Source organism: Eschrichtius robustus, chromosome 15, assembly GCF_028021215.1.
Source record: "Eschrichtius robustus isolate mEscRob2 chromosome 15, mEscRob2.pri, whole genome shotgun sequence".
NCBI lineage: Eukaryota > Metazoa > Chordata > Mammalia > Artiodactyla > Eschrichtiidae > Eschrichtius > Eschrichtius robustus.
In genome coordinates, this window is record NC_090838.1 from 34,926,508 (window position 1) to 34,952,980 (window position 26,473).

At 38.4% G+C, this 26,473-nt stretch overlaps 1 protein-coding gene across 1 annotated transcript in view; it reads left to right on the forward strand.

Moving 5' to 3' along the window:
* The first annotated feature begins 2,251 nt into the window (after positions 1-2,251).
* The window catches only part of EML4 (EMAP like 4), a 159,734-nt gene continuing 135,512 nt past the window's right edge, over positions 2,252-26,473 (forward strand). Inside the window, exon 1 of the mRNA XM_068564015.1 lies at positions 2,252-2,520. Coding sequence (XP_068420116.1) covers positions 2,496-2,520 — 25 coding nt within the window. The 5' untranslated portion in view covers positions 2,252-2,495. The remainder of the gene's footprint in view (positions 2,521-26,473) is intronic.

Genomic DNA, 26,473 nt, shown 5'->3' on the forward strand with positions numbered 1-26,473 from the left:
AATCCAATTCCTGGGTATTTATCCCAGAGAAATGAAAAGTATGTTCACAAAAAATACTTGTACATGAACATTTATAGCAAACCTATACATAATAGCCCTGAATTGGAGACATCCCAAATGTCCTTCAGCAGGTGAACGGTCAAACAGTGAGTGATAATCCATACCATGGAATTCTCAACAATAAAAAGAACAAACTCTTAGTACTCACAGTGACCTGGATGAATCTCCAGAGAATTATGCTGAGTCAAAAAAGCCAATCCCAAACCGGTACATATTATATGATTCCATTGAAATGACATATTTATAGAAATGGATTACAGGTTAGTGGTTGCCAGGAGTGAAGGAGGGGGTGCTATCAGGAGGAAACAAAAGGCGTGTTTATAAAAGAAAACTTGAGAGATCCTTGTGCTCATGGAAATGATGTAAATGTTTTGTATCTTGATTGTATCAGTATCAATATCCTGGTTGTGATATTGACTATAGTTTTGTAAGCTATTACCATTGGGAGGAACCTGGGTAAAGGATATTCTAACAAGTACATGTGAATCAACAATTATTTCAAAATAAAAAGTTTAACTAAAAAAATGTGTATATATGTATGTATACCAATATAACAATGCAAGTTCTTATTCTTTTAATTGACGTAAGGCAGAAAGTTTTGCATGCAGACACAGAAGAGCAGCTGTCAGAACTGAGGATGTCTCAAATATTAAGCGATTAGACTTGGTAGAATCATACAGATATGAAAATGCCCATAGCAAAGGAAACACTGGGTAAATAACTTAATTTTGAAAACTTAAGACATTAAACTTTAAACACCATTTTGTCTGTAATCTGAATTTATCTTGGCTGCCTTATGGCCATTCTCCACATAGTATGGTATTCAGAAGACACACAGGTCTGATATCCAAAAAAGAAATTTAAAGTAATTTAGATTTTTGGGGGAAGATTTTTAAAGAGGCACCAAAGGGAAGAAGTATACTGCAAGACAACAAAAAAATGTTTAACAATCCTTTCAACCATCTAATTCCTCCAAGTCCCTCTCATGACAGTTGCTACTTCATTTTTCTCACCTCCCTTTAGTACCTCCCTCTCTCCTGGAACTCTGTCTACAATGACTCTTATTCTCTTCTAACTCAGCTCTTTATTATTGTATAGATCAATTTAGTTCCTGGGCACCTTACATTTCTCCTCTGTAACTAGTACTTTGATCCACAAAACCTAGTCCCAAGAGGGACTTGGGAAATCACTGGAAGGTCTTTAGAAGGATGGAGAATAGAGGTGGGTTGGGGAGGGAGGAGGAAAAAGAAGGCTGTGTATACTTAAGAGGTTTTGGTTACAAGTCCAGTCCTCCCTTTTGCAAATGAATAAAGTGAGGTCCAAATAAGTTTAGAGACTTGACAGTCACCTCCTGAGTCACATGGAGTTGGGCCTGGAATTCAGGCTTACTTCATTTCAACCCTTTGTTATAGTTCCCTAGTAGGCAATCCTATGATATCCCCGGTAAGGGGTGGCTTTGCATCCCTAGTGGAAAAAACACCAGGGGGATTAGGAAGCCTAGGTTCTAACTCTGCTTCTACCAGGCTCCATGAGCTTGCGCAGTTCATGTCTTTTCTAAGGCTCAGTGTCCTCCCTGAAGGGGAGGCAGGATGAACTCTTGGGTCCTGTCCAGTACTAACATTCCTTGCTTCTGGTATGTCTTGGGCTCTGCTGTGTGCCTTGGGTTGTGGCATGGTGGCCTTGAGCTAGTCAAGAAGACTCGCCCTCATTTGTCCCTCATCCTACTGGGGCAAAGGGAGAACCCGGGATATTTGGACCCCTCCCCGCACTTGGTTGCCTCTTTAGTGTTCTAGGACACACGGGGTGACCATCTCCTGTCAGAGGGGCTCCAGACGTAAGCTTCGATGGGTCTCCGCGGACTCCCCAGCGGCTGCGAAAAAAAGGAATCCCTAGAAGCTCCTGAGGATCCCAGGCCGGAGGTCTCCCCTTATCCCCACCCATTCGGAAGCAGTTTCAAGCCCCAAGTCCCAGGCCCTCAGCCGGCCCACCGCGCAAGCGTAGCCACCCCTCCCGAGCGCGGGAGGCGGAACCCGAGGCCGAGGCAAGGTGAGAGGGAAGGGTCGGCAAGACCCTGCCTCCGAGTCGTCACGTGGGAGGCGGAGTCGGAAGCGTGACGGCGTACGCGGGGGTGGAGCTACCGCAGCGCGCGGGCGCGGGGGCGGGGCGCGGCGGGGCGCTTGCGGCTGCTGTTTGGGAGGGAGGCCGGACAGGCGGCGGAGCTGCGCGGCGCGGCTCACAACCTGACGGGGAAGTGGTCCGGGCGTCCGCGGCTGACTGCCCCGTGGTGGACGGACGGACGACGGAGGCGGGAGGTGGGAGCCGAGCCGGGCGCCCGAGAAAGCTAGCGGGTCAGGCTCTGCGTCGGCGACCCTAGTCGGTCCGCTGAATGAAGTGCCCGCCCCGCTGAGCCCGGAGCCCGGCGCTTTCCCCGCAAGATGGACGGTTTCGCCGGCAGCCTCGGTGAGTACGGCCGGGAGTCCTTCCTCTCCTGCGCAGGGTGGGAACCTTGTTCCCTCCACACGCAGCCCGGGCCTGCTCTCCACCCTGCCCCTCGGGATGGCGGCACTTCCACTGCACATGTTCCCCTCGAGCCTGCTGCCCCTCTTCGGGCTCCGATGGACTCAGAACCCCTCCCCCATGCCAGCCCTCCTCAGCAAGACCCTCCTTTCCTCCCAGCGTTCTCTTCAGTGCGGGGCCCTTCTTCACCATAGTGGGAACCCCTTCTCTCAGCGCGGCCCCCCAAAGCCGGTACAGCCCTCCCCATACACTCACGGCTCCCCCCACCTTCAGGGTTAGGACACCTTTTTCAAACCCTGACCCCTCTTCTGGGTACAACATTCCTCCCCCTTCCCACATACCGAGCTCTCTTTCAGGTTGGGGACACCCCTTAGCCACGCAGAGGCTCCCTTTTAGGGAAGGGACCCCCCATTCCCTCTTCAGGAGGGGGGCACTCCCCCCCGCCCCACCAAGTATTCACTTTAAATTTGGAGTCTTCTTTTAAGTATACCTCAGAGTAACTGACAACTTCCCTTCACTTCCTCCACTTCTCTGAACATTTTGCAGTGGTGGAGAGAACCAGAAGCACTGAAGCATCATTTGCCTAATACAGGAAAGGAAGAGGTGCATCTGTGTTGGGGGACCCTCTTTATTTTTATTTATTTATTTTTTTAACATCAGTGGTTTTTAAAAAATTTATTTATTTATTTTTGGCTGCGTTGGGTCTTCGTTGCTGCGTGCGGGCTTTCTCTAGCTGTGGCGAGCGGGGGCTACTCTTCGTTGCGGTGCGCGGGCTTCTCATTGTGGTGGCTTCTCTTGTCGCAGAGCACGGGCTCTAGGCACGCGGGCTTCAGTAGTTGTGGCACGCGGGCTCAGCCTTTGTGGCTCGCGGGCTCTAGAGCGCAGGCTCAGTAGTTGTGGCCCACGGGCTTAGTTGCTTCGCAGCATGTGGGATCTTCCTGGACCAGGGCTCGAACCCGTGTCCCCTGGATTGGCAGGCGGATTCTTAACCACTGCACCACCAGGGAAGCCTGGGGACCCTCTTTAAAAGAGGAGTGAAAGCAGAACTATGCTTGCTGGCTCTGCACGCATGCTGGGGAGAAGTAACTCTGCCCAGTTAATCCATAGGAAAGGGGGCCTCTGACAGGGAAAGAAAGGATTCTCCATTTTTGGAATATGTTGTCTTTGTGGAATGGAGAAAGGGAAGTAGGCTGAAGTATCCTTTCAGTGTTCCCTTTCACCCAGATAAAGGTAGTAAATTTTGTAACTGGCCTAGGGAATCAGAACTCAAGGCTGGTACTCAGTGCCCTATAATGTGTCTGGAATTACTATTCTGTGAGGCTATTGGAATCTGGTTACTGTAAAGATTGAGCTCAACTGTCATGATGGTGAGAAACAGTTTATGCTTTGGCTGATACTGCAGTTAATGTGATACCTGCTGCTGGATTTGTATATTGAGTATTTTATGTGGAGGTAGCTTGTATTCAGATGCCTTTCTTTGCATTTCTTGATAATAAATTCCTAGTTGGTTAATGTTCATGGATCAGTGCATAATCTGGCCGTAGGCCATACTTTATTCAGACACACTGAGAGTAAATGGGTTTTTTAAAATCTAAAATAAAAAAGTAGGTTAAAGAGCAATGGATCCATTATAGGTATTAAATAGTAAAACCCACAATTTTGGCCTTGATTTTCTTTGGGGAAAAACACACACACTTTCTTTGGGAAACACACACACAAGTACTTTGAGAGTGGAAATCCTAAAATAGGAGGCGACTGAGTGTTACTCTTTCCTCCCCAAAGGCACCTGTTGTCCATTATCTAACCTTTGATGTCTTATAATTCCTTACATTTTGAAGTTGTTTCATTCTTGGGCTCCTTTTAAAGAGGGATCAACTTTTCACTGCTTTTTTTTTTTTTTTTAAGCCTTATGCCTGGATTTATTCCCTAATCATATTGGACTGAAAGACTTGTCCTTTATGTTCACAAAGCGGTGATCATATACTTGGCCAAAAAACTGAGTGTCTTGGGGGATGTGGTGGGACTGAGATATCTCTGCACTGTTGGCTCCTCAGCCTGTAGGAGTAGTGGGATCACTGCTCAAATTAGAATCAGCTTTTACTTCTTTCCTATTGGTTCTGAGGACTTGGAAGGCTTGCCGAAGCTTCATCTTCTGTGTTTTGTGGGAGTCTTTCTCACTAATTGGGGGCATTTAAGTTTATTTTGAAACAGTGGATATCCTTGTTAGACAGCTATCCTTTCTTATCCAATTCATGAGGCAACTGATAGGAGAGACTGAAAGATGAAGATGAATTTTAGTTGGGGCTCCCACTTTTCATCAGGAACGTTATAGCTGACCCTGATGTTGAATTTTTTTATTCATTTGATAATTTTTTTATTTATTTGATGCCATCCTTGGATGGTACCTTGATGAGACTTTCTTTCTTTAAGTATGGTGTTGATCAGGAGCAGGGAATATACCTGTATTTAAAGAGAGGAACCCTCTGTCAGCTGGAGGGAAAGAAATGGTTCCTGGCAGTATTTTTGGAGCTGCTTCTCATGAAGATACTTCTCAGCAGGAGCTCTGTGCTTTCTCTTTCTGTCCCCCTTGAAAGAGTAAAACTAGGCCCCATTTTAATTGAAACCTTAAAGACTTGGGAGTGAGGGAAGGGTAATGCTGGTATATTTTACTGGTAGTCTTTAAACATAGCTTTACCCAGCTCTTGCCAAATTGCTTGTTTCTATTCCCTGCAGTTCATTAGTCTAGAGCGTAGAGTTACATTGATCTTTATTTTATCATCAAGAGAGCCATGAGTGTAAAGGCAAGGTCTTGTATTCTAGTAGATGTTTAAAAACTTTTTTTTAACCAAACAAGAATTCAAAACATGTAAAGTTCTTCTGGGGTCACAAGTATTGAAAACATTTATTCTCAAGGAAGTGTATGTGTGTCTCCTTTTAAATACTAGATGAGTTCTTGAAAAAAAATGTAAGAAAACTACATTTTTATAAGCAGGAAAGCTCAGTGCTTTGTAAACAATGGTTCTAGAGAAGCTGATTATTTAAGGGAATGTTATGGTGCATCATTTCATAAAGTGAAAAACTTTTAAAATTCAAACTGTACCCTTGATTGTTGTGTGTTTAGATAAGGAAAACACTATTATGTGCATTTTATAAGATGTCTAATGGCAATTAAAACTGTGTGTAGTGGTTTTGAGATCACTGAGAGGAACGTTAGGTGATTGTGGGTGATTGTGTTATATGTGCCACGTTGAAATTATATACCTTTTGTATTACTTTTGTTTTACATAAAAACAACTAAAGGATGCTTTTAATCTCTACAGCTGATGAATTTCAGGCAGTTTGGCTGGCAGGTGGTGGCACTGTTTACTTCAGGCATAGTGTCTTTTAGTTCATGAAGAGGGTAATATAAAAAAGCAATACTTCAGAAACAATTTTTTTTTTTAACTTAGTGAGGGGAAAACAATCTATCTTGATGTCCTGCCTCCAAATCAGTTTGGAATACACACACATACATGTACAAAACATATATACAGTAAATATTTTAAATCTCAGGTCTATGTGCAAAAGTGGGAAACTTGATACAGCTTTTTTTGTTGATTTTCTTAAGGCAGGGGTTAGGTGCATTTCATGCTTAGTTTTTTTAGCATCTCTTTTTCAAAATAAAGGTTTTAATTTTAAGACTTGTCTTGGGATTAGCCTACAGGTTTAGTCTGTGTTTATGCTTTAAAGAAAGCATATTGTTAACCACATCAGTTTTAACTTTTTCTGCTCCAAAGGTTAAAAACAAAACTCCAAAACTTCTTTTTAAAGAAAAATTGTAATGGATGAAATTGTAGGGTTAGTATAAGAAATGTAACAGTCTCATTGCAGTAGTAGTATGCTTCAGTTTATGAGATATTTTAAAACTATCTCTTTAACATCACAATATTAGAACTTATTTCTCATCTCATGTATACTCTTGCTTTCTTAAAGGAACAGTGTAGTATATGATTTTCAAATATAAATCTAGTCTAAAGCATTCTGTGTATATTTATTCATATAAAAATGTTTCCCATGTAATAATATTACTTGGGGAATTTTTTTCTTAACTTTTAATTTCTTAATGGTTGTCTCTTGAAGGGCTCAAGATAGGCTTACGTTATAATATGGCATGAGTAGTAACTCTTACATCTGTAACATGAGTTAGCTAGAGTATTTCTTAACATGTACCTATTTTTGTGACATTCTTCTTGCCCTTTAGGAGCTTACTATCTGGTTTTAAATACATATCTAGAGATATAAGTAAAGTACCAGAAATGGGAGTTGAAGGGGGAAGCACCATTTAGAATGCAGTGTTGTGTATCAAGCACGTAACTTCTGAGAGACAACATTTGGAGATTCTGAATTTATAGAGACTGGCCTTTTAAAACCATGAAATAATTAGAAGTCCAGATATTAGGGAATGATATTACTAGGTCTTTTTCTGCTTTGTATTTAAGTTTGAATAGCATGTAGGACAAGTACCGTATTAATTTTATGTATATGAGTCCATTTCTATTACATGTAAAACTTCAATATTTGTTCATAAGAAATATGACATTTTTATTTTATTTTTATTTTTAAAATTTATTTATTTATTTATTTATGGCTGTGTTGGGTCTTCATTGCTGTGCGGGGGCTTTCTCTAGTTGTGGTAAGCGGGGGCTACTCTTCATTGTGGTGCTTGGGCTTCTCATTGCACTGGCTTCTCGTTGCAGAGCACGGGCCCTAGAGCACGCAGGCTTCAGTAGTTGTGGCACACGGGCTTAGTTGCTCTGCGACATGTGGGATCTTCCCATACCAGGGCTCGAACCCGTGTCCCCTGCATTGGCAGGCGGATTCTTAACCACTGCTCCACCAGGGAAGTCCCAACATTTTGACTTTAAAATAGATGGATTCTAAAACTTTAAAATAGTCTAAGGAAATAATCTACTTCCCAAATCTGTAGTATATTTCTACGTCTCTGTGTGATCTCTTGTCCTATAGTTTTAGCTGTCACTGTTATAATGCTTTAACTTTGCATATTGCTTTATAGTTTACAGAACTTTATCTCATTTAATCTGCACACTAACCTTGGGAGAGAAGAAATTATTTCCCCTTTCATAGATGAGGAAACTAAGGTTCAAGGAGTTTGCAGTTTTTATAAAGGCTATTCAAATCCAGATTTTTCTTTTCCTTTTCTTTTTTTTTGGTGGGGAGCCTAACTTGTAAGGTTTGTATCCAATGAGAACACAATACAAAAGAAGAAAGAAAAAAATTATCTTTTGTTCTAGCTTATCTGTATTCAGCTGACATTAACATGTTGATGTACTTATTTTTACTCTTTTCCTATGCCTCCTTTTTTACACAGTGAAAATTATACTATAGATATAATTGTGCATTCTGGTGGTTTTTTCATTAGATCCTAACCATTTTTTTCTTTCTTTTTTTGGCTGCGTCGGGTCTTTGTTGCCTGCGTGCGGGCTTTTCTCTAGTTGTGGCGAGCAGGGGTTACTCTTCCTTGCAGTGCGTGGGCTTCTCATTGCCGTGGCTTCTCTTGTTGCAGAGCATGGGCTCTAGGTGTGCGGTCTTCAGTAGTTACAGCTCGCGGGCTCAGTAGTTGTGGCATATGGGCCCTAGAGCACACGGGCTTCAGTGGTTGTGGCTCATGGGCTCTAGAGCACAGGCTCAGTAGTTGTGGCTCATGGACTTAGTTGCTCTGTAGCATGTGGGATCTTTCTGGACCAGGGACTGAACCCGTGTCCCCTGCATTGGTAGGTGGATTCTAAACCACTGTGCCACCAGGGAAGTTCCCATTTTTTTCCACTTGAACTCAGATTTTTTTGATGGGATCTAATGTTCTTTTCCTTACCCTATTACTGACTCTTTATAACCCACTTGTACATTGACTCTAACATACCTGAATCTGAGCTCCTCATCCTCTAAATCAAGCTTCTTTTTCTTATTTTCCACTGTCTGTAAGTATCACCCAGCCTTGAAATCTTAGAACCATGTTTGACTCCTGGCCATTTTTGCCTACCACATTAAAATCTCTTCTAAGACTTATCAATTCTTGTCACCTTTTCCCATTCCTTACTTTCCTTTTCCACCACCACAGTTGAAGTCCTTATTTTTCTGTGTTTGGATTATTGCATAGCCTCAAGAATCTCCACTTGTCTATAATTTGTTTTGTGTGTGTGTGTGGGACTTTCAGACTAATCTTCCTTAAACAGTGCTTTGACTGTCCCATTCACTCTTTCAGATTGCTTCATTGCCTTAATGACTAAATTCAAGCACCTTAACCTTGTTGTCAAGGGTCCTCCATTATCTCTTTCTACTGTCTTAACATGTTCTGGCCTAATTGACCTATTTCTTTTTCTCCATATTTGATTGGCTTTTTTCCATCCCTGTGACTATTCTCTTTTGAAGTACCCTTCAAGGCCCAACTCAGATATTGTTTCCTTTCTGAACACCTTTTGTTGTTTGTTCTCTTTCATTCCCAGCTTAAAATATTCACCCTTGAACTTTTAACATAAGAACATTCTTAGGGCATTTATCACAGAATATTTCTTCTCAAAAGGTAGAAGTAATTATTACAAGTCCTAAAATTATTGTAAGTCTTATTTCCCCAGCCAAATTGTAAACCCATTGAAGGCTGACACTCTCATGTGTTTTTGAAATCTCATAGCAGAGCAGTGGAGATTTCAGGACCCTATAAAATTGGGGGAAAAATTATTAGGGAACCAGTATATCATTAGCAACTTACAACCTTCGCTCTTACCATCGTTGCATAAAAAGATAATAACTTGAAGACCAAAAAATTATCATACACAATCTCAGAATCCTTTAAAAAATTAAATAACTCTTTATGTTCTTGTTTTCTTCTGTTCTTATTTCACCTGAAATAAATGAAAACTTTCTTCCAGACTTTGTTGGGAATATGATAAAGAACTCTGTGCCAGGTTCTAGGGTAGTGTTTTTCAAGTGCAGGTCTTATGCATCACCTATTAAGGATTTAGAAATCAATTTATTTGCAGTCAAGACAAATATTAAAAAAAGAATGAGGAGGAAGAGAGGAAGAAAGAAAGATTATAAAATATTGGTGCTTTGCATGATATTGCTTCAAGAAACTTTTAATTTCAGTTTTATATGTTTGCCTTAGATGGCAGTATAAAATTTATTTCTTTCTAGGGGTCACAATCAGATGAAAGGTACACTTTTAGTGTCTATTCCCTATCTTTGAGAGACGAGGTGGGAGGGCTCACATATATATAAAAATGTGGATGAACAATCAGAAGTGGTTATAATGAATTGTGCTGTTTTTGAAAAATTTTTAGAATCTGAATATAATGATTAGAATATAGTTAATATCAGTAGCAGCGAAAGTATATCTGTAGTTCTAGAATCAGTGTAATTCAGGCAAACTCCATATGTAGAAATGTGGTTTTATGAAACTGGAAGTTAGGGTATGTTATTTACTTTGCAAAGCATTCACCATATTGTTTTTTTCAGCTTTCCTGATGGAGTTGCCTGTGTCTTGACTGGTTCTCCACCTCTTTAGCTTTTCAAAATCTATCCAGTCTCTAAGGCATGGCTCAAGTACGCTTGTTTTTTCTGGAAGCTGCACCTAATTATTCTAGTGTTGCACACAAACCATTGCACTGTAGTGCTCCTAAAGTAGAGGAGACCGAGTGCTTACACCTAAGGGATCTGGGAGTGTAGCCAGAAATTGAGTCTACTTAACTGAAAAATTCATATGATTATTTTGCAATCATTATAATAAAGATTAGTCCAGACAGGAATCATTGATAGATGCTAAATCTATGGGGATATTTCTGATGAGGAGCAGAATGTTTGCATGGTCTTAAATATCTCCCCATATATTGCTTAGTAGTTGCAAGGGGAAAAAAATAGTAACTCTATGCAGTGATGAAATCAGACAGCACCTTGAGTGCATGATCAAAATAAATAACACCAGTGGACATCGTGTGCCTCTGAACGTGATGCCTGCGAAGAACACGTCACTTATGTAGTTCGCCAGCCAGGAATGCATAACCTGAATGTAATCCTGAGGAACATTGAACTCCAAATGGGGAACATCCTGTTTTTTAAAAGGGTAGGGGGCGAGACTGTACTTTTTTAAATGTTAATATTATAAAGACAAAGAAAGGCTGTGGAAATGTTCCAGATTAAAGGAGACTAAAGAGACATGACAACTATTTGTAGTACCTGATTCTAGAATGGATCTTGTATTAGAGGGGGAAATGATATTAAGGATGTTATTGGATCATTTGGCAAAAATGGAATATGGATGGTAGATTAGATAAAGGTATGGCATCAATGTTAAATTTACTAAAGTTGGTAACTGTCCTAAGGTTCTATAAAATAATGTTTTTATTCTTAGGAAATACACACTGAAATTTTTAGGAATAAAATGCCATGATATATAACCTACTCTCAAATGGTTCAGAAAAAATAATGTAACATGTATATATGTTTTATATATATATACACATATATATAGAGAGAGAGCTATGTATTTATGTGTGTATGTATTTGTATGTTTGCATAGAGAGGAGGAGGGAGGGTGGAAGGATGCTCTTATGCAAGTAATGCAAATGAGTAAAATGTTAACAACAGATGAATTTGGTTAAAACTGTACAGGTGTTTTTTTGTACTATTCTTGTTCTTACAGCTTTTCTGTAAGCTTGAAATTATTTTTAAATGAGAAGTTTTTAAAAATCATATGAACTTTGCATTAAACTCCAAAATATTGCATTTTAAAAATAAAGAAATAGCTCCTCTCCCAGAAAATTCCAGGCAAACTCCTGGGATAAAACTGCGGCTCCAAGAATATGTTCCACGTATATCATGTGGTTTCCTTTTATCCCTAGGCTTCAGTTTGAGAAACATGCCTCTGGGCCAGAGACAGCTGTGGTTCAAATTTAGTCGACAGACATGTTTTGTTTGGCCCTTTTGAGTGTGTTAAAAATTGGGAAATTTCACATAAAAATCTGCATCTTTGGTTTCTCTTGAAAAATGGAATGATATTGCCACTGTGGACTTGCATTCCAGATGATATATACTCACTGAGTGATGCGTCAGGTAAACAGCCTCAGTCCTTGCCTTATACCTAGCTTGTTTCAAGTATTTACCTTATTGCCTGGCCTCTATAGGCATATGTTTGCAGCCTTTATCTTGCCCAGGAGGTGTTGGGGGTGTCTTCTTTGTGGTCATGGCAATTTGAGAATTAAGTTGTTGAAATGATGCCCTAACACCTGCTTACATTTAAGTGTATATATCCTATAAACAAGGACATTCTCCTACATAACCATATTACAATGAAGAGAATCAGGAAATTAATATTGATACATTACTACTATTTCACCCTCAGACCCATTCAAGTTCTGCTAATTGTTTTAATAATGTCTTTTATAGCAGAAGGATCCAGTTCAGAATCAAATGTTATATTTAGTTGTCATGTCTCTTTAGTCTCTTTCAATCTGGAATAGTTCCTTAGTCTTTCCTTGGGTTTCATGACCTTAATGCTTTGCAAGATGGCAGGCCAGTTGTTTTGTAGAAAGTCCCTAAATTTGAGGTTTCCTCCTGATTAGATTCAAGTTATGTATCTTTGGCACAAAAGCCACACAGGTGAAGCTGTGTTTTGTCTCATTGGATCCTACCAGGTGGCACACAGTTTTGATTTGTCCCATTCTGGTAATGTCCATTTTGACCATTTGATTAAGGTGGTGTCTGCCAGGCCTTTCCACTGTAAAATTACTTTAAAAAAAATCTTTGTAATTAGTAAGTGTTTTGTAGGAGGTACTTCAAAACTTTGTAAATATTCTGTTCCTCATCAGACCTTCAAATTATTGGTTTATTTATATCTGTATGAATCAGGTATCCTATTTTTTTCCAATGGGTTATAATCCATTACTATTTATTTTGATACTCAAATTGGCCCTGTTTTGGCTATCGGGTACCCATTCATGCTGGCTTCTGTATTCTTTTGACATGTTCCCATCATTCTTTGAGGACTCTCTTGCTTTTTGACACAATAAGGTGATTCAGGTGCACAATTCAGCCCATAATAACTTGCATATATATTTTAAGTAGGGTTCAGGTGAGATTTTTGAGTTAAGTCATTTTAAGTTAGCGAACATTCTTTATGGTTCTTGTAATTTTGTAACTGCATAATAGTTTATCTTACACTTAAAAATTGTGTTAAACACATGGACTAGACCATTAATGTAAATTAGTTTGAAGGTGTTTGCTCTTAAGTGGGAAGCCATTCAGGATGTTTGTTCTTATGTTTCTACATTTAAACAATCAGCAGTTATCTTAGAGCAAGGTACTGTTAGGTGGTGTGTGTGTTGGGGGGCTTGGGTAAAAGAAAACAGATTTAAGCAGCAAAATCAACCTTTTTTTCCCCCCTTAAAATGTTGTGATAATCTTTCCTTCTCAGTGAGTATAAACATAAACTTTAATGCGTCGTATTCCATCATTTGGACATCTGATCTGCCTAAGCTGTGTATATAGAAAGAACATAATTTACCTTATTCTTGATGACTGATGGTGGTTACTATGAGCATTAGACATGGTTCTGTGCTGTAATACAGTGATGCCTCTGAGAGCTATTTGTGTAGAACTGTTTGCTCCATACATTCAATGACCCTAGACAGTTATAACTGTCTTCCTTGCTGTGTGTCACCTAGTGTCAGTGTACTTTATCCTTTCCTTTCTTTTTATTTATTTAATTATTAAAAAAATCTCACCCATAATATTTGAGCTTATATATCTGGAAAGATGACTAGTCTCTTATTAGACCTAAAATTTGACAGTAATTTCTTAATGTCAAATATCCAGCCAAATATCCCTGATTGTCTCAAAAGTGTCATTTTACAGTGGTTTGTTTAAATCAAGGTTTAAACAAGATCGTACATTGCATTTGGTTGCTATGTCTCAAGTATTTTAATCTATATATTTCCCTTCCCTTTTCTTTTTCCCTTTGCAGTTTGTTAAAGAAACTAGACCTTTCCTCCTGTAAAGTTTAACATAAGTACTGATTGTATCTTTTGGTGTTTTTTTTTTTTAAAACATGTTTCTTTGTCTTCTGTTTATCCTTTAAATGGAAACTTACAGATTTTTATATATTTGATGTATTTTGATCTGCTACCATTACTCTTCTAAAATTTGATGCTTAGGTTTTCCCATCTTTGACTTCTGAGAGCATCTTCACACTGCTTCCTGGGTCCTGGTCCTAGTGCTCTTTGTTAGTTTCCTTGCTTTCTGATGTGACAAGATGTTCAAACTTTTCCTCTACACTTCCTGTTCCAGTTCTGCGGTCAGCTGTTTCTCTAAGAAGTTGTGGTTCCTGTCGGTAGGAAGTGGTACTCTAGGCTCCAGAGGTGCTCATTGTTAACTAAATTGGTTATTGTTTCTAATCTAGCCATTCTTTTGATTTCCAATTTTAAATCTGCTGTAGGCTAGGAAACCAGATAACAAAGCTGGTTTGACATACATAAGGATTGTTCTGGACCTCAAAAGAGAACCAAGAGATCAAGGTCTGTGCCTTTTTAAATTGTATGGTGTAGCACCTACAGGGACAGAATCATACCTAATAAATATTGCTAATGTTAGTAATATGTGAATAACATAATACCAGATGTTCCTCAGAGTAAAATAATAGACTTCTGAATGAGGCCTTTAATAATAAAATACCTGAGCTTTTAGTTCACAGACTTGATGATATGTGCATGTTTTAAATTATAGACCATTTATGCTCCCTGTATTTTCTTTTGTTAAGATTATCTTTCTTTTGTCTTTTGTTTTTCTTTTAGGATAAATCTCTGGATCAGTGAGGTGTTAGTATCTTAGAGAGTCAAATTATGCTATATTATATTTGTCATATTCCATAATAAGAATACACTTATTTTCATTTAAAAACTTTTTTCCAGAGAATGTACTTCTTCAGACTTTCCAAAATTGGTGAGTTCCTAAAGTTGAGATGACTTGCTGTTTTAAAACAAAACTATTTAGTTTTGATATCTGACATTTTTCCTTAAATCATTTTTTACTCTTGTATGTTGGTCTCGAGCAACTGCTTATGCTGATCTTTAAGTGACACGTTAGAGCAAATGACAAAATTTGCATTTTTCTTTGAGCCATTTGTTCCAGAAAAGTGTCATAACTGACTTCTGTTGATGAGTGAGTGGGGATTTTTTTTTTTTTTTTTTTAATTTGAAGGATATCCTGTTTTCAGTTTAGTTGGGGCATAGCCTTTGATTTTCTTTGACTGCTTTGAGTACCTCTTGGCATTTATCTTATTTCTTTAATCCTCTCCAGTTTTAATTAGTGAGGACATGTTTTTTGGCACAAACAACATTTTCTTAATTTTTAGGATCTATTATTATGGGTCATTTGAGATAAGGTATTGGGGAACAAAGTTTAGAATAAAGAGAATGGCTGGGAAAGTAATCAATATTTGACTAATTTTCTTGAAATTTTTGTGAGTGCCTGTGGGTGAGATTTAATGATTACATCCACACTGAAACTTGCACACTGTGAAATTCCTGATCTTGGTTCATTAGTGCATACTATAATGGGGCTAAGGTTATGGGTTCGAGTCTCATACAGGTCACTTTTTTTGTGTGTGTTTCCTGGTCATAAACACACTCATTAAGTAAATAGCTTTTGATTAGCTTCTTTGGATCACACTCTGTGCTAAGTGCAGTGGAAAATTGGTGTATAGGACACTCGAAATCCCTGCTCTCATGAAGCTTATAATTCTGTGGGGAATTCAGGCAACATTTATTTGGGAAATATTTATTGAACGCTTGGTATGTGCTCAGCACTCTTCCAGCTATAAACATAGTCCTTATGGAGCTTATGATGTTGGCTTTTAAAATACAGAGTAATAAAGATTGTGATGGTGAAGTATAGGAAGCTTTGGAAACAAAGGAGGGCTGTCTTAAACCTCCACCATCCAGCCTTTTATGTTTTTTTCAAATGCATGTCTTTGTTTAGGGTGTAAGCAGAAAAATAGAAGTCAGGTCACAGTAGCCCTCCCAGCTCTTGAAAATGGCTTAAAGGAATGACATTTAGTTTTTTTTTCCTACTCGCATACACCTGAGAAAATGATAAACTACCAATAGAGCTCACTTTTGTTGCAGTTTTCAACCTGTGTGGAGACCATTGTCAGCTATGCTCTCCTGGTGTCGTCCTAATTTAAGTCAATGAATTCAATAACTTCTATCCTCTCTCTGTTATCTATATAAGTGGTACTTTTCTAAGATATTTGTTTTTTCTATGTGTTTGTTGCAGTATGAGTCCTGTGATTAAATCTATGGTCTTCAGTATGCTTGCTTTAGGAAATAATCATTGATGCGGCAGGTTATGGACTACATTTCAAGAAATTTGGTTCACATGGGTAACTTTTTGAAAGGGAGTAGCAAAGCAAAGGCACTAACTTTTATTCAGTTGTGATTTCAGGAACTATGTCAGACACTTTTCATAAATTAACTGTAATAACTAAATGGCAAAAAAAATTGTTAATTTCAGTTTAAAAAAATACCCTCAAGGGTAACTTTTAAGTAGATTGAATAAAACTGAACTTGTTACTACAACCCTTCATATGAGGATGATGATTGTAGTGACAGACTTTTTGTGACTGAAATGAACTATTGATGCCAGTATGAAAATCTAATAATTCAGCAAGTGCTACATGCCAGGAATTGTTTTCATACTGGGAATATATCAGTGAAGAAAAGAAACAAAAATTCTTACTAAAGTATATATTATAATGAAGGGAGATAGACAGTAAACAATTTTAGACAGTAAACAATTTTCATGGGGCTTCCCTGGTGGCGCAGTGGTTGAGAATCTGCTTGCCAATGCAGGGGACACGGGTTCGAGCCCTGGTCCGGGAAGATCCCACATGCTGCGGAGCAAATGGGCCCATGAGCCACAATTACTGAGCCTGCGCATCTGGAGCCTGTGCTCCGCAACAAGAGAGGCCGCGATAGTGAGAGGCCCGCGCACCGCGATGAAGAGTGGCCCCCGCTTGCCGCAACTAGAGAAAGCCCTCGCACAGAAACGAAGATCCAACACAGCCATAAATAAATAAATAAAATTCGAAAACAATTTTCATGAAATTATTCACTCTTCAGACATCAGTGACTCCTGTATAAACATTGATGTCTGCATTGTTCATTATAAATATACCATCCTTTTTTCATAGAATAGATGGTGATATAGCCTGTGTGGACTTTGGTTGTGTCAGATAAGCTTAGAGAAAAGTAATCTTGGGGATGCAAAAACAGGTAGGTAAAACATTGACAACTGTGCTAAGGCTACTTTATCATCATACATCTTAGTCACTGTATCTGATCATATGACAGGGTTTTGGAATAGTATATATACTTCTTAGATGTCCATTCTCAGATTCTTAATTTGTCCTTTTTGTTTCATATTTAAGGCTTTATTGTTTACTAAAATACTTTTATGTGTTTGGATATGTATTCCCTTGAGTTTTAGTATTTTTTTTCTTCTGGAAAAAGTTGAGATTATATTTCTATAAAATCTTTTTTTTCTCCAGGTTAATTACTATAGATCACTGTTTAACAACCTGGATTCAGGACCCCTATTCAGTTACTAAGGAGAATTCCCAGGGTGCTGTGGAGCTCTCCAGACAGCTGTTTGTGGGTGGTAGTGAGGGTAGAGGCAAACAGTGGGTTGTGTGACCAGGGTGAGGTCACCTCTTTTACCTTCTGGCCCTCTTTCTTTCCGGACTTTAACACCTACTTTGGTACTTAAAGCAGTTTGGGCTCTTGCTGTGCTCTGAACAGTTGTTTAGTAGTAGCACCTATAAGGTAATGTTAGATGTTTTTCTGATGGGACTCACGGGGGTGTGACTGTGTCACAGCAACAACAAAAAAGTTGTTTCAGGAGTTCGAAAACCACTGATGTAGTTTTAAGTGTAGTTTTAGGCAATGTTTTAATGTCTAGAAATTAATGTCTTCGCATTTGATCTTTCCTGCTCTCATTTAACCTGCATGTGGCCACTGGGTTATTCTTTCAGTACAACATTTTTATTGTCACTCTCCAGCTTAAAAGCTTTTTATCATTTTCAGTTTCTGTGAGATAAACTCTTAGCTTGGGCCACCTGGCTCCAACTTTACTTTAACAGTCTCACCCCTTTTTGGGGAATGTTACGTGGATTCTCTGAGTATCCCTTTTCTTGCCTCATTTATTGCTACCTTGTTTCTTCTTATGCCATTATTTATTATATTATATATTACATATATAATATATTGACAGAGTTGCCATATACCCTAGGGGAAATTAGGGAATTTGAAAACCAACAGATAAGATTATGACACGTTCCTAAGAGTTGTATGAGAAAGTGTCTTTAGAGCAAGGTTTTGTGAATTGTTTTCTTTTCCTGCTTATTAACCTGTTCCTTCCTCTCATCGCTGGTCTTTTGTATAACCCTGGATAAGCCAATCTGCTTTTTTGCCAAACCTCATTGGACTTCCTTAAAACTGGGTATATTCTGTTCTTTTGGGAATTTGGTAGTTTTGTTATTAAATACAGTGCATTCTTTTTTTTTTTTTTTTAAATTCACGTTCTTTTATTTATTTATTTATTTATGACTGTGTTGAGTCTTCGTTTCTGTGCGAGGGCTTTCTCTAGTTGCGGCAAGTGGGGACCACTCTTCATCGCGGTGCGCGGGCCTCTCACCATCGCGGCCTCTCTTGTTGCGGAGCACGGGCTCCAGACGCGCAGGCTCAGTAATTGTGGCTCACGGGCCCAGTTGCTCCGTGGCATGTGGGATCTTCCCAGACCAGGGCTCGAACCCGTGTCCCCTGCATTGGCAGGCAGATTCTCAACCACTGCACCACCAGGGAAGCCCCCCAGTGCATTCTTGATAGCAGATTCTCACAGTCATTTGTTTTATAACATCACCGAACACCTCATTATCGTATCTTGATTTTAGTGAAAAAGAGTAGAACTACAGAGTAGTTTTGAGAATTCAAATTTTTAAAATCAGCTTTATTGAGCTATGCTTTACCTGCGATAAACTATGCCAATTTCAAGTGTATAATGGGTCTTGAAAATTTTGTATAGTTGTGTATCCACTACCACATTCAAGATATAGACCATCTCTCTTACCCCAAGATGTTCCTTTGTACCTCTTTGCAGTCAGTCCCTTCCCTCTACCCCCACTGATCTGCTTTCTATCCCTATATTTTGTCTTTTCTAGAATATCATATAACTGGAATCTTATAATCTGTGGTCTTTTGTGCTTTTAACTTAGTATACTTTTTTTTAAATACATTTATTTATTTTATTATTTATTTATTATTTTTGGGTGTGTTGGGTCTTGTTGCTGCGCGCGGGCTTTCTCTAGTTGCGGCGAACGGGGGCTACTCTTCATTGTGGTGCGCAGGCTTCTCATTGCGGTGGCTGCTCTCGTTGTGGAGCATGGGCTCTAGGTGCGCGGGCTCAGTACTGTGGCTCACGGGCTCTAGAGCACAGGCTCAGTAGTTGCGGCGCATGGGCTTAGTTGCTCCGCGGCATGTGGGATCTTCCTGGACCACGGCTCGAACCCATGTCCCCTACATTGGCAGGCGGATTCTCAACCACTGCACCACCAGGGAAGTCCTAACTTAGTATACTTTTGAGATTCATCTGTGTCGCATGTTTCAGTAATTTGTTCCTCTTTATTGCTGAATAACATTTTATTGTATAAATATACCACAATTAGTTTATCAATTCACCAGATGATGGACATTTCAGTTGTTACCAGTTTTTGGCTATTAAGAATACAGCTGCTGTGAACACTGGAATACATGTCTCCCTGTAGCCCTGCAGCCACTAGTCTACTTTCTGACTCTATGCATTTGCCTATCCGGTGCTCATTTTTTAAAAAGTGGGTTGTTTGGCTTATTACTAGGTTTTGAGAGTTCTGTGTATACTATGGATGCAAGTCCTTTATCAGTTATGTGTTTTGCAAATATTTTCTTCCAATTTGCAGCTTAACTTTTCATTTACTTAACAGTGTCTTTGAAGAGTGAAAGTTTGTTTTTTTTTAAGTTAATTTTTATTTATTTATTTATTATGCTGTGGGGCATGTGGGATCTTAGTTCCACGACCAGGGATCGAACCGAAGCCCCCTGCATTGGAAGCGTGGAGTCTTAACCACTGGACTGCTAGGGAAGTTCCTGAAAGTTTTTTATTTTGATGAAATCCAGTTTATCAATTTATTAGGATGAAGTTCAATGTATTATTTGTTTCTTTTATAGTATATTTTGTGTCCCATTTAAGAAATCTTTACCTAACCCAAGGTCACAAAGATTCTGAAAGAAAACTCTTTCTCTGCTTACAACACTTCTGACACCAAATGTGTGGGTTTTCCACACCAGGCAATTCTGACACTACCTGGAATTAGTGCAGATCCTGCAGGTTAAGGGTTCAGTCGCTCAAGACTGCCTCCCTGCTCCAGATGCCAATTACAAGTTCAGACTTCAGGTACTTCTGACTGACCACTTATAAATGGGAGATTTTCATGCCCCCTCCTTGGGTTTAATAATATGCTATAACAGCTCACAGAACTCAGGAAAACACTTCACTTACTATTACTGGTTTATTATAAAGGATATAATGCAGAAATACCCCAATGGAAGAGATGCATTGGACAAGGTACTTAGGAAGGGGTGTGGAGCTTCCATGCCCTCTTCTGGGCGCGTCACCCTCCCAGCACCTTGATGTGTTCATCAGTCTGGAAGCTCTCTAAAGCCCATCATTTAGGGTTCTCTTGGAGGCTCCAATACGTAGGCATGATTGATTGAATCATTGGCCAGTGTGGTTGAGATCAGTCTCCAGTCCCTCTCCCCTCCCTAGAGGTTGAGGGGTAGGACTGAAAGTTCCAACCCTCTAATCACAGGGTTGGTTCCTCTGGCAACCAGCCTCCACCCTCCAAAAGTCACCTCTTTAGCATAAACTCAGGTATGGTTGAAAGGGGCTCCTCTCACCCGTATTACTCAGAAAATTCCAAGGGTTTTAGAAGTTCTATGCCAGGAACTGGGGACAGAATTCGAATATATATATATATATTTCTTATTATGTCACAATTTCTCTCCTGTTATTTTCTTCTAGAAGTTTATAGTTTTTGCTTTTATTTTTAGGTCTGTGATCCTTTTAGAGTTAATTTTTACATATAGTATAAGGTAAGAATCAAGGTTCATTTATTTGCACATTGATATCCCTTTGTTCCAGCAACATTTGTTGAAAAGATTAGCCCTTTTCCTTTAAATTGCCTTGGCACCTTTGCCGAAAATCAATAGACTACATATGTGTCAGTCTATTTTGGACTCTGTATTCTGTCCCAAAGATTGCTATGTTTATCATTAAGTAAATACCACACTGTCTTGATTACTATAGCTGTAAAGACTTCAATTAAGTTTTTTTATATTTGAAAAATAATTTAGAGGAAATAAATTTAACTTTAAAACTTTGTAGACTGACAGAAAATTACATTAATTCAATGATTGTTGTTAACATTTTATATTCATACTTTAGAGTTTACCTTTTAAAGTTACTTTCAAGAATATGATCTCTTGATTCACTAACAATTTTAGGAGTTAGAGCAGACATTAATATCCATATTTCATAAATGAGGAAGCTATAATATTTAAAATTTTTAAATTAATTTTTATTGGAGTATAGTTGCTTTACAATGTTGTGTTAGTTTGAGATCATACAATTAATAGTTTAAGATCATACAAGTAGTGTGATGAAGGAAGAACTAAAGCCCAAATGTTATGCCTTCAAAAATCCAGTATGCTTTCCACTATACCACACTACTTTCATTTGCTACTCTTGTCATGTTGAATGTTGGAGAATGAGTGTTTTATGAAAAGTTCAATCAGTAAATTTAATTCAATTAAAGTATAGAGCTATAGAAGAACAGTTAATCTGTTTTCTTGGTCACCAACATCACAAGACACATTGAGAAGTTAAAATTGGGCTTCATTTTCTTTCTCCACTGGTGTATTTTACAACCAGAATAGGTATTTATAGTTTCATTTTAAATTTAGAAATGCAGGAAGGAAGCAGCAAGATTTGTTAAATGAAAGCTGAAAAATTCCTTCTAAAAGAACTGTTTTAAGAAATGAGGATATTCTTGCCAAAGTGAGAACAAGAACAATAAAACTTAAATTTTAGACTATTTGAGTGTGTGTGTGTTATCTGTAGTATTCTCTTATATTGCCACTACCTTAAGTCCTTTCCCCCAAAATCCCCACAACCTCAGATCATAGTTAAGAGGTTTTTGCAGGAGTACTGGTAAAAGATGATGACAACTGGGGTTTGTGTGGAGGTGAAAGAAGTGGTAGCATTTGGAATGTATTTTGGAGAGTCTATTGATGTGCTGATGGATGGATGTAAGGGATGAAGAAAAGGAATGAATCATGATCCCTTGATTATCCACTCATTTTTTTAACCTGATCAACTTGGTGGTGCTATTTATTTGGTGTGGGGAAGACTTAGACGAATTGGAAGAGCTACACAGTGGAGGAATGGAAATCAGATAGAAGCTTAAAGCCCTCTTAAAAATTTTTTTTAACTTAAAAAATTTTTTTAAATTAATTTTTATTGGAATGTGGTTGCTTTACAATGTTGTGTTAGTTTCTGCTGTACAGCAAAGTAAATCAGTTATACGTATATATATAGCCCCTCTTTTTTAGGTTTCCTTCCCAGTTAGGTCACCACAGAGCATTGAGTAGAGTTCCCTATGCTATACAGTAGGTTCTCATTAGTTACCTATTTTATACATAGTAGTGTATATATGTCAATCCCAATCTCCCAATTCATCCCACCCCCCTCTTCCCCCTTGGTATCTGTAAGTTTGTTCCCTACATTTGTGTCTCTATTTCTGCTTTGCAAGTAAGTTCATCTGTACCATTTTTCTAGATTCCACATACAAGTGATATTATACGATATTTTTCTCTTTCTGACATACCTCACTCTGGATGACAGTCTCTAGGTCTGTCCACATCTCTGCAAATAGCACTAGTTCGTTCCTTTTTATGGCTGAGTAATATTCCATTGTGTATGCATACCACATCTTCTTTATCCATTCCTCTGTTGATGGACATTTTGGTTGCTTCCATGTCCTGGCTATTGTAAATAGTGTATCTTTTTGAATTATGGTTTTCTCCAGGTATATGCCCAGGAATGGGATTGCTGGGTCATATGGTAGTTCTATTTTTAAAATTTGGTTTTTATAGAAAGTAATACCACATCTCAGACTGAGAAGGTAGAGACAAGATGAAATTACTTATGATCTTATCTTTCTAACAGTCATTTAAAGTGTTTTGGTGTGTGTGTGTTTACAGTCTTGTATAGAAGCTGGCAAACTTTCTATAAAGGCATCTACTCAACTCTGTTGTAGCATGAAAGCAGCCATAGACAATATATAATAATTGGGTGTGCTTGTGTTCCAATAAAACTTTATTTATGGACACTGAAACATGAATTTCAATTAATTTTCACATATTGCAAAATATCCTGGTATTGAGTTTTCTTGCAAACATTTAAACATGTAACAATTATTCTTAGCTCACAGGCCATACAAAAACCACTGGCAGACCAGATTTGTCTTATGCATTTGTTTTGTGATTGCAGTAATATAAGCCTTGATAAACCTAGCGTTTATGAAGTACTTTTATATTATTTCTTTTAATTCTTGCAATAACTGTAAATATTTACCATGGAAAATTACCAGGAAATATTTACCATGCTTAACATAAATTACACATTGTGTACATAATTGAGGGCAAGGATGTGCATTTTCATTGGAATTCTTTGTCTCTTACCTCCGCTTCTCTGTACGTATTGATTTTGTTCTTTGAAATAAGCTTTATTCAGCAGCAGGGGTCATCCCAGTAGCTCTGCAACTGCATCCTCAAAGTTTCCTTCCCTTGGCACTAATTTGAAAAATCCAAGGACAGGACTTTGGTCCTGCTTACATCAAATTTTTATCCCACTGCTAATCATTATGTTTAGGAAGGGCAAGGTCATCATGTAGGAGGGTAACAGTTCTCTTTTGGAACCAATGTTTAGAATAATAAGAGGGGGATTTAGTAGTTTCTCAAATGAAGGTCTGAAGGGTAGCACACACGTGGCCACCTGGAGGAATTATGATTTGTACAGCCATGCCAAAATCGTGTGTATTTACAATCATTTGTTTAATTTTCTGATTTAATTTTGTTCTTTTCATTTACTTGTTTGTATCACACTCAATTCTCTTTCCTACACTCTAGTTTTCATTGCCACTTTCTTGTTTATGTATTATTAACACCATCTCAAACTGAATTTTAAAAATCCCTAGTTTTGAATGTCTCTTTCTCAAGATTCTAGGTCTTTTTTTAAAATTATTTTTTATTTTTTTAAATTTATTTTTATTTTTGGCTGTGTTGGGTTTTCGTTGCTGTGTGCGGGCTTTCTCTAGTTGCGACGAGCAGGGGCTACTCTTCGTTGCGGTGCGCGGGCTTCTCATTGCGGTGGCTTCTCTTGTTGCGGAGCACGGGCTCTAGGTGCGTGGGCTTCAGTAGTTGTGGCTCACGGGCTCAGTAGTTGTGGCTCGTGGGCTCTAGAGCGCAGGCTCAGTAGTTGTGGCACACGGGCTTAGTTGCTCCGTGGCATGTGGGATCTTCCTGGGCCAGGGATTGAACCCGTGTCCCCTGCATTGGCAGGTGGATTCTTAACCACTGCGCCACCAGGAAAGTCCCAAGATTCTAGGTCTTATACCTCAGTGAAAATTACTCTTTTCTTTTAAAAAGTTTGTACTCTTTCCGTTGTTTCCTGACCACTCCAGTCCCTCAAATACTAATACGCTTTTATGGCAAAGATCTTGGTCCAATCTCTTGTCACTTCTGTAACAACAGTGATAGATGAGAAATAAGTGAGGATCATTTGGAAACTTAAGACACTAAAATATGAGTATATTTAGGTAGAATAATTGGCTTACTCTAGAATTCAAAAACCCCCAAAGCAGTTGCTGCTGTCTTATTTAGAGTTTTCAGAATAATTGATTCCACTCTCACTTTCAGTTTTCTCCAGTCATTATCTAGAGAACCTGAGATTCTTGATACATCTGTACAAAGCATTCAGGGTTTTGCTAATCTAGAGGAGTGATAGGTGAAGCCCAACAGTAGTAAAATTGTTTTGCAGGATCTGAGATTGTAGAAAGTTATGGCTGGGAGGCTGTGGAAATTGACATGTTTCGTCTGGTTGGATCCATTAGCTAATAAACATTGGTCTTTAGCTGCATCACAGCATGCTTCGTAGTAAATACTACATAGTGTGCAGACAGTTTATTCTACTGAAGGAAAAAGTAATAAAAGGTGGTTTGAGGATGAAGAATTAAAAGGGGAAAATCATTTAGAGTTATGTCTGTTGTATAATTGTTTAAACGGACAGTGGAAAAATTTCTTAGGAAAGAAATTACTGTCGAGGTTTTATTTCTTAGGGCCAAACCCAAACTAATGCTGTAATGAGGACTAAAACGATTTAAATTCATTTAAGTTTTGGCCGTTTTTCATCTCAGATTTCTTAAAGGGACATTTTTATATACTTTGTTTTAGTTTTTTCATTTCTGTTAATTTTTAAGAGTTATATACATTCTTATTTTTAAATGTGTTGATATTACTTTATTGTCAGATGGTTGTAAGATTTCCCTTTTATCATTTTTAGGGCAATTCGTGTTTTGCTTATTTTAAATCATATTTGTAATATATTGTTTTTTATAGCCTGTACATAAAATACATATAAAGAGGTGGTTACCATAAACTTTTCACTTCTAATGTTTAAGGGTTTATTTATTTATTTATTTATTTTGGGGTGAAGTAGAAAAGAACAGCTTTATTGCTTTGCCAGGCAAATGGGGACATGTGGGCTAGTACCCTCAAAACTGTGTGTCCCAAGCTGGCGGGGGGGGGGGGGGGGGGGGGGGGGGATTTGGTGAGGAGTTTTGTAGTAATGGTTCAAGGGCAGGGTTGCTGATAAGGATCAGGGTGTGTACAGGGCCTGCATTCCTTTAATCTGGCCTCAGGTGGTCTCTGGATGAGCTGTGGTTCTCCAGGTTATGAAATGGTGACCTTCTCTCTGGAATGAAGAATGCTTCATCAAGTCTTCCATTTGTTGGAGGGTTTTACTTCTGGTTTCAGGATTTAATGAACCTCAGGTTCTTGATGTCTCATCGCAGAAAGAGTTCAGTGAGAGACAAAGTGATAGGTAAGAAGTGGATTTATTTAGAGAGAAACACGCTCCGCAGACAGCGTGTGGGCCATCTCAGAAGGTGAGAAAGGCCAAGGGTTTATTTAAAAATTAGAATATCCTACAGTATTTGTTGAAGAAAATCAAGTCTTTTAAAATAAGATTGACAAAATATATATGTATATATTTCAATTATTTTATCTTTCACTTCATATGCTTTCTATTTGATTATTTATATTTTTATTGTGGATTTGTTGTACTTATGTACTCTTAATACAAGTCCTTTGTTAGCTATATGTGCTATTAATATTTCTCTCCACACTGTGGCTTGTGTAGTTATTTTCTTAATGGTGTCTTTTGATTAGTAGGAATTTTTAAACTTTTGGTGAAGTCTAATTTGTCATTTGTTCCCTATGACTAGTGCTTTTACTTTTAGGTCAGTGACAAATTAATTATACTTCAGATTAATTTCTGTATGTGGTATGAGATAAGGGATAAAGATAATTTTTTCCTTATGCTCAATAACAAACAGCACTGTTTGTTAAAGACCTTGCTTAACTTTCCTATTAGGCTTGAATATTACATTATAAAATAATTCTTCAAGCAGTTACATAGTTAG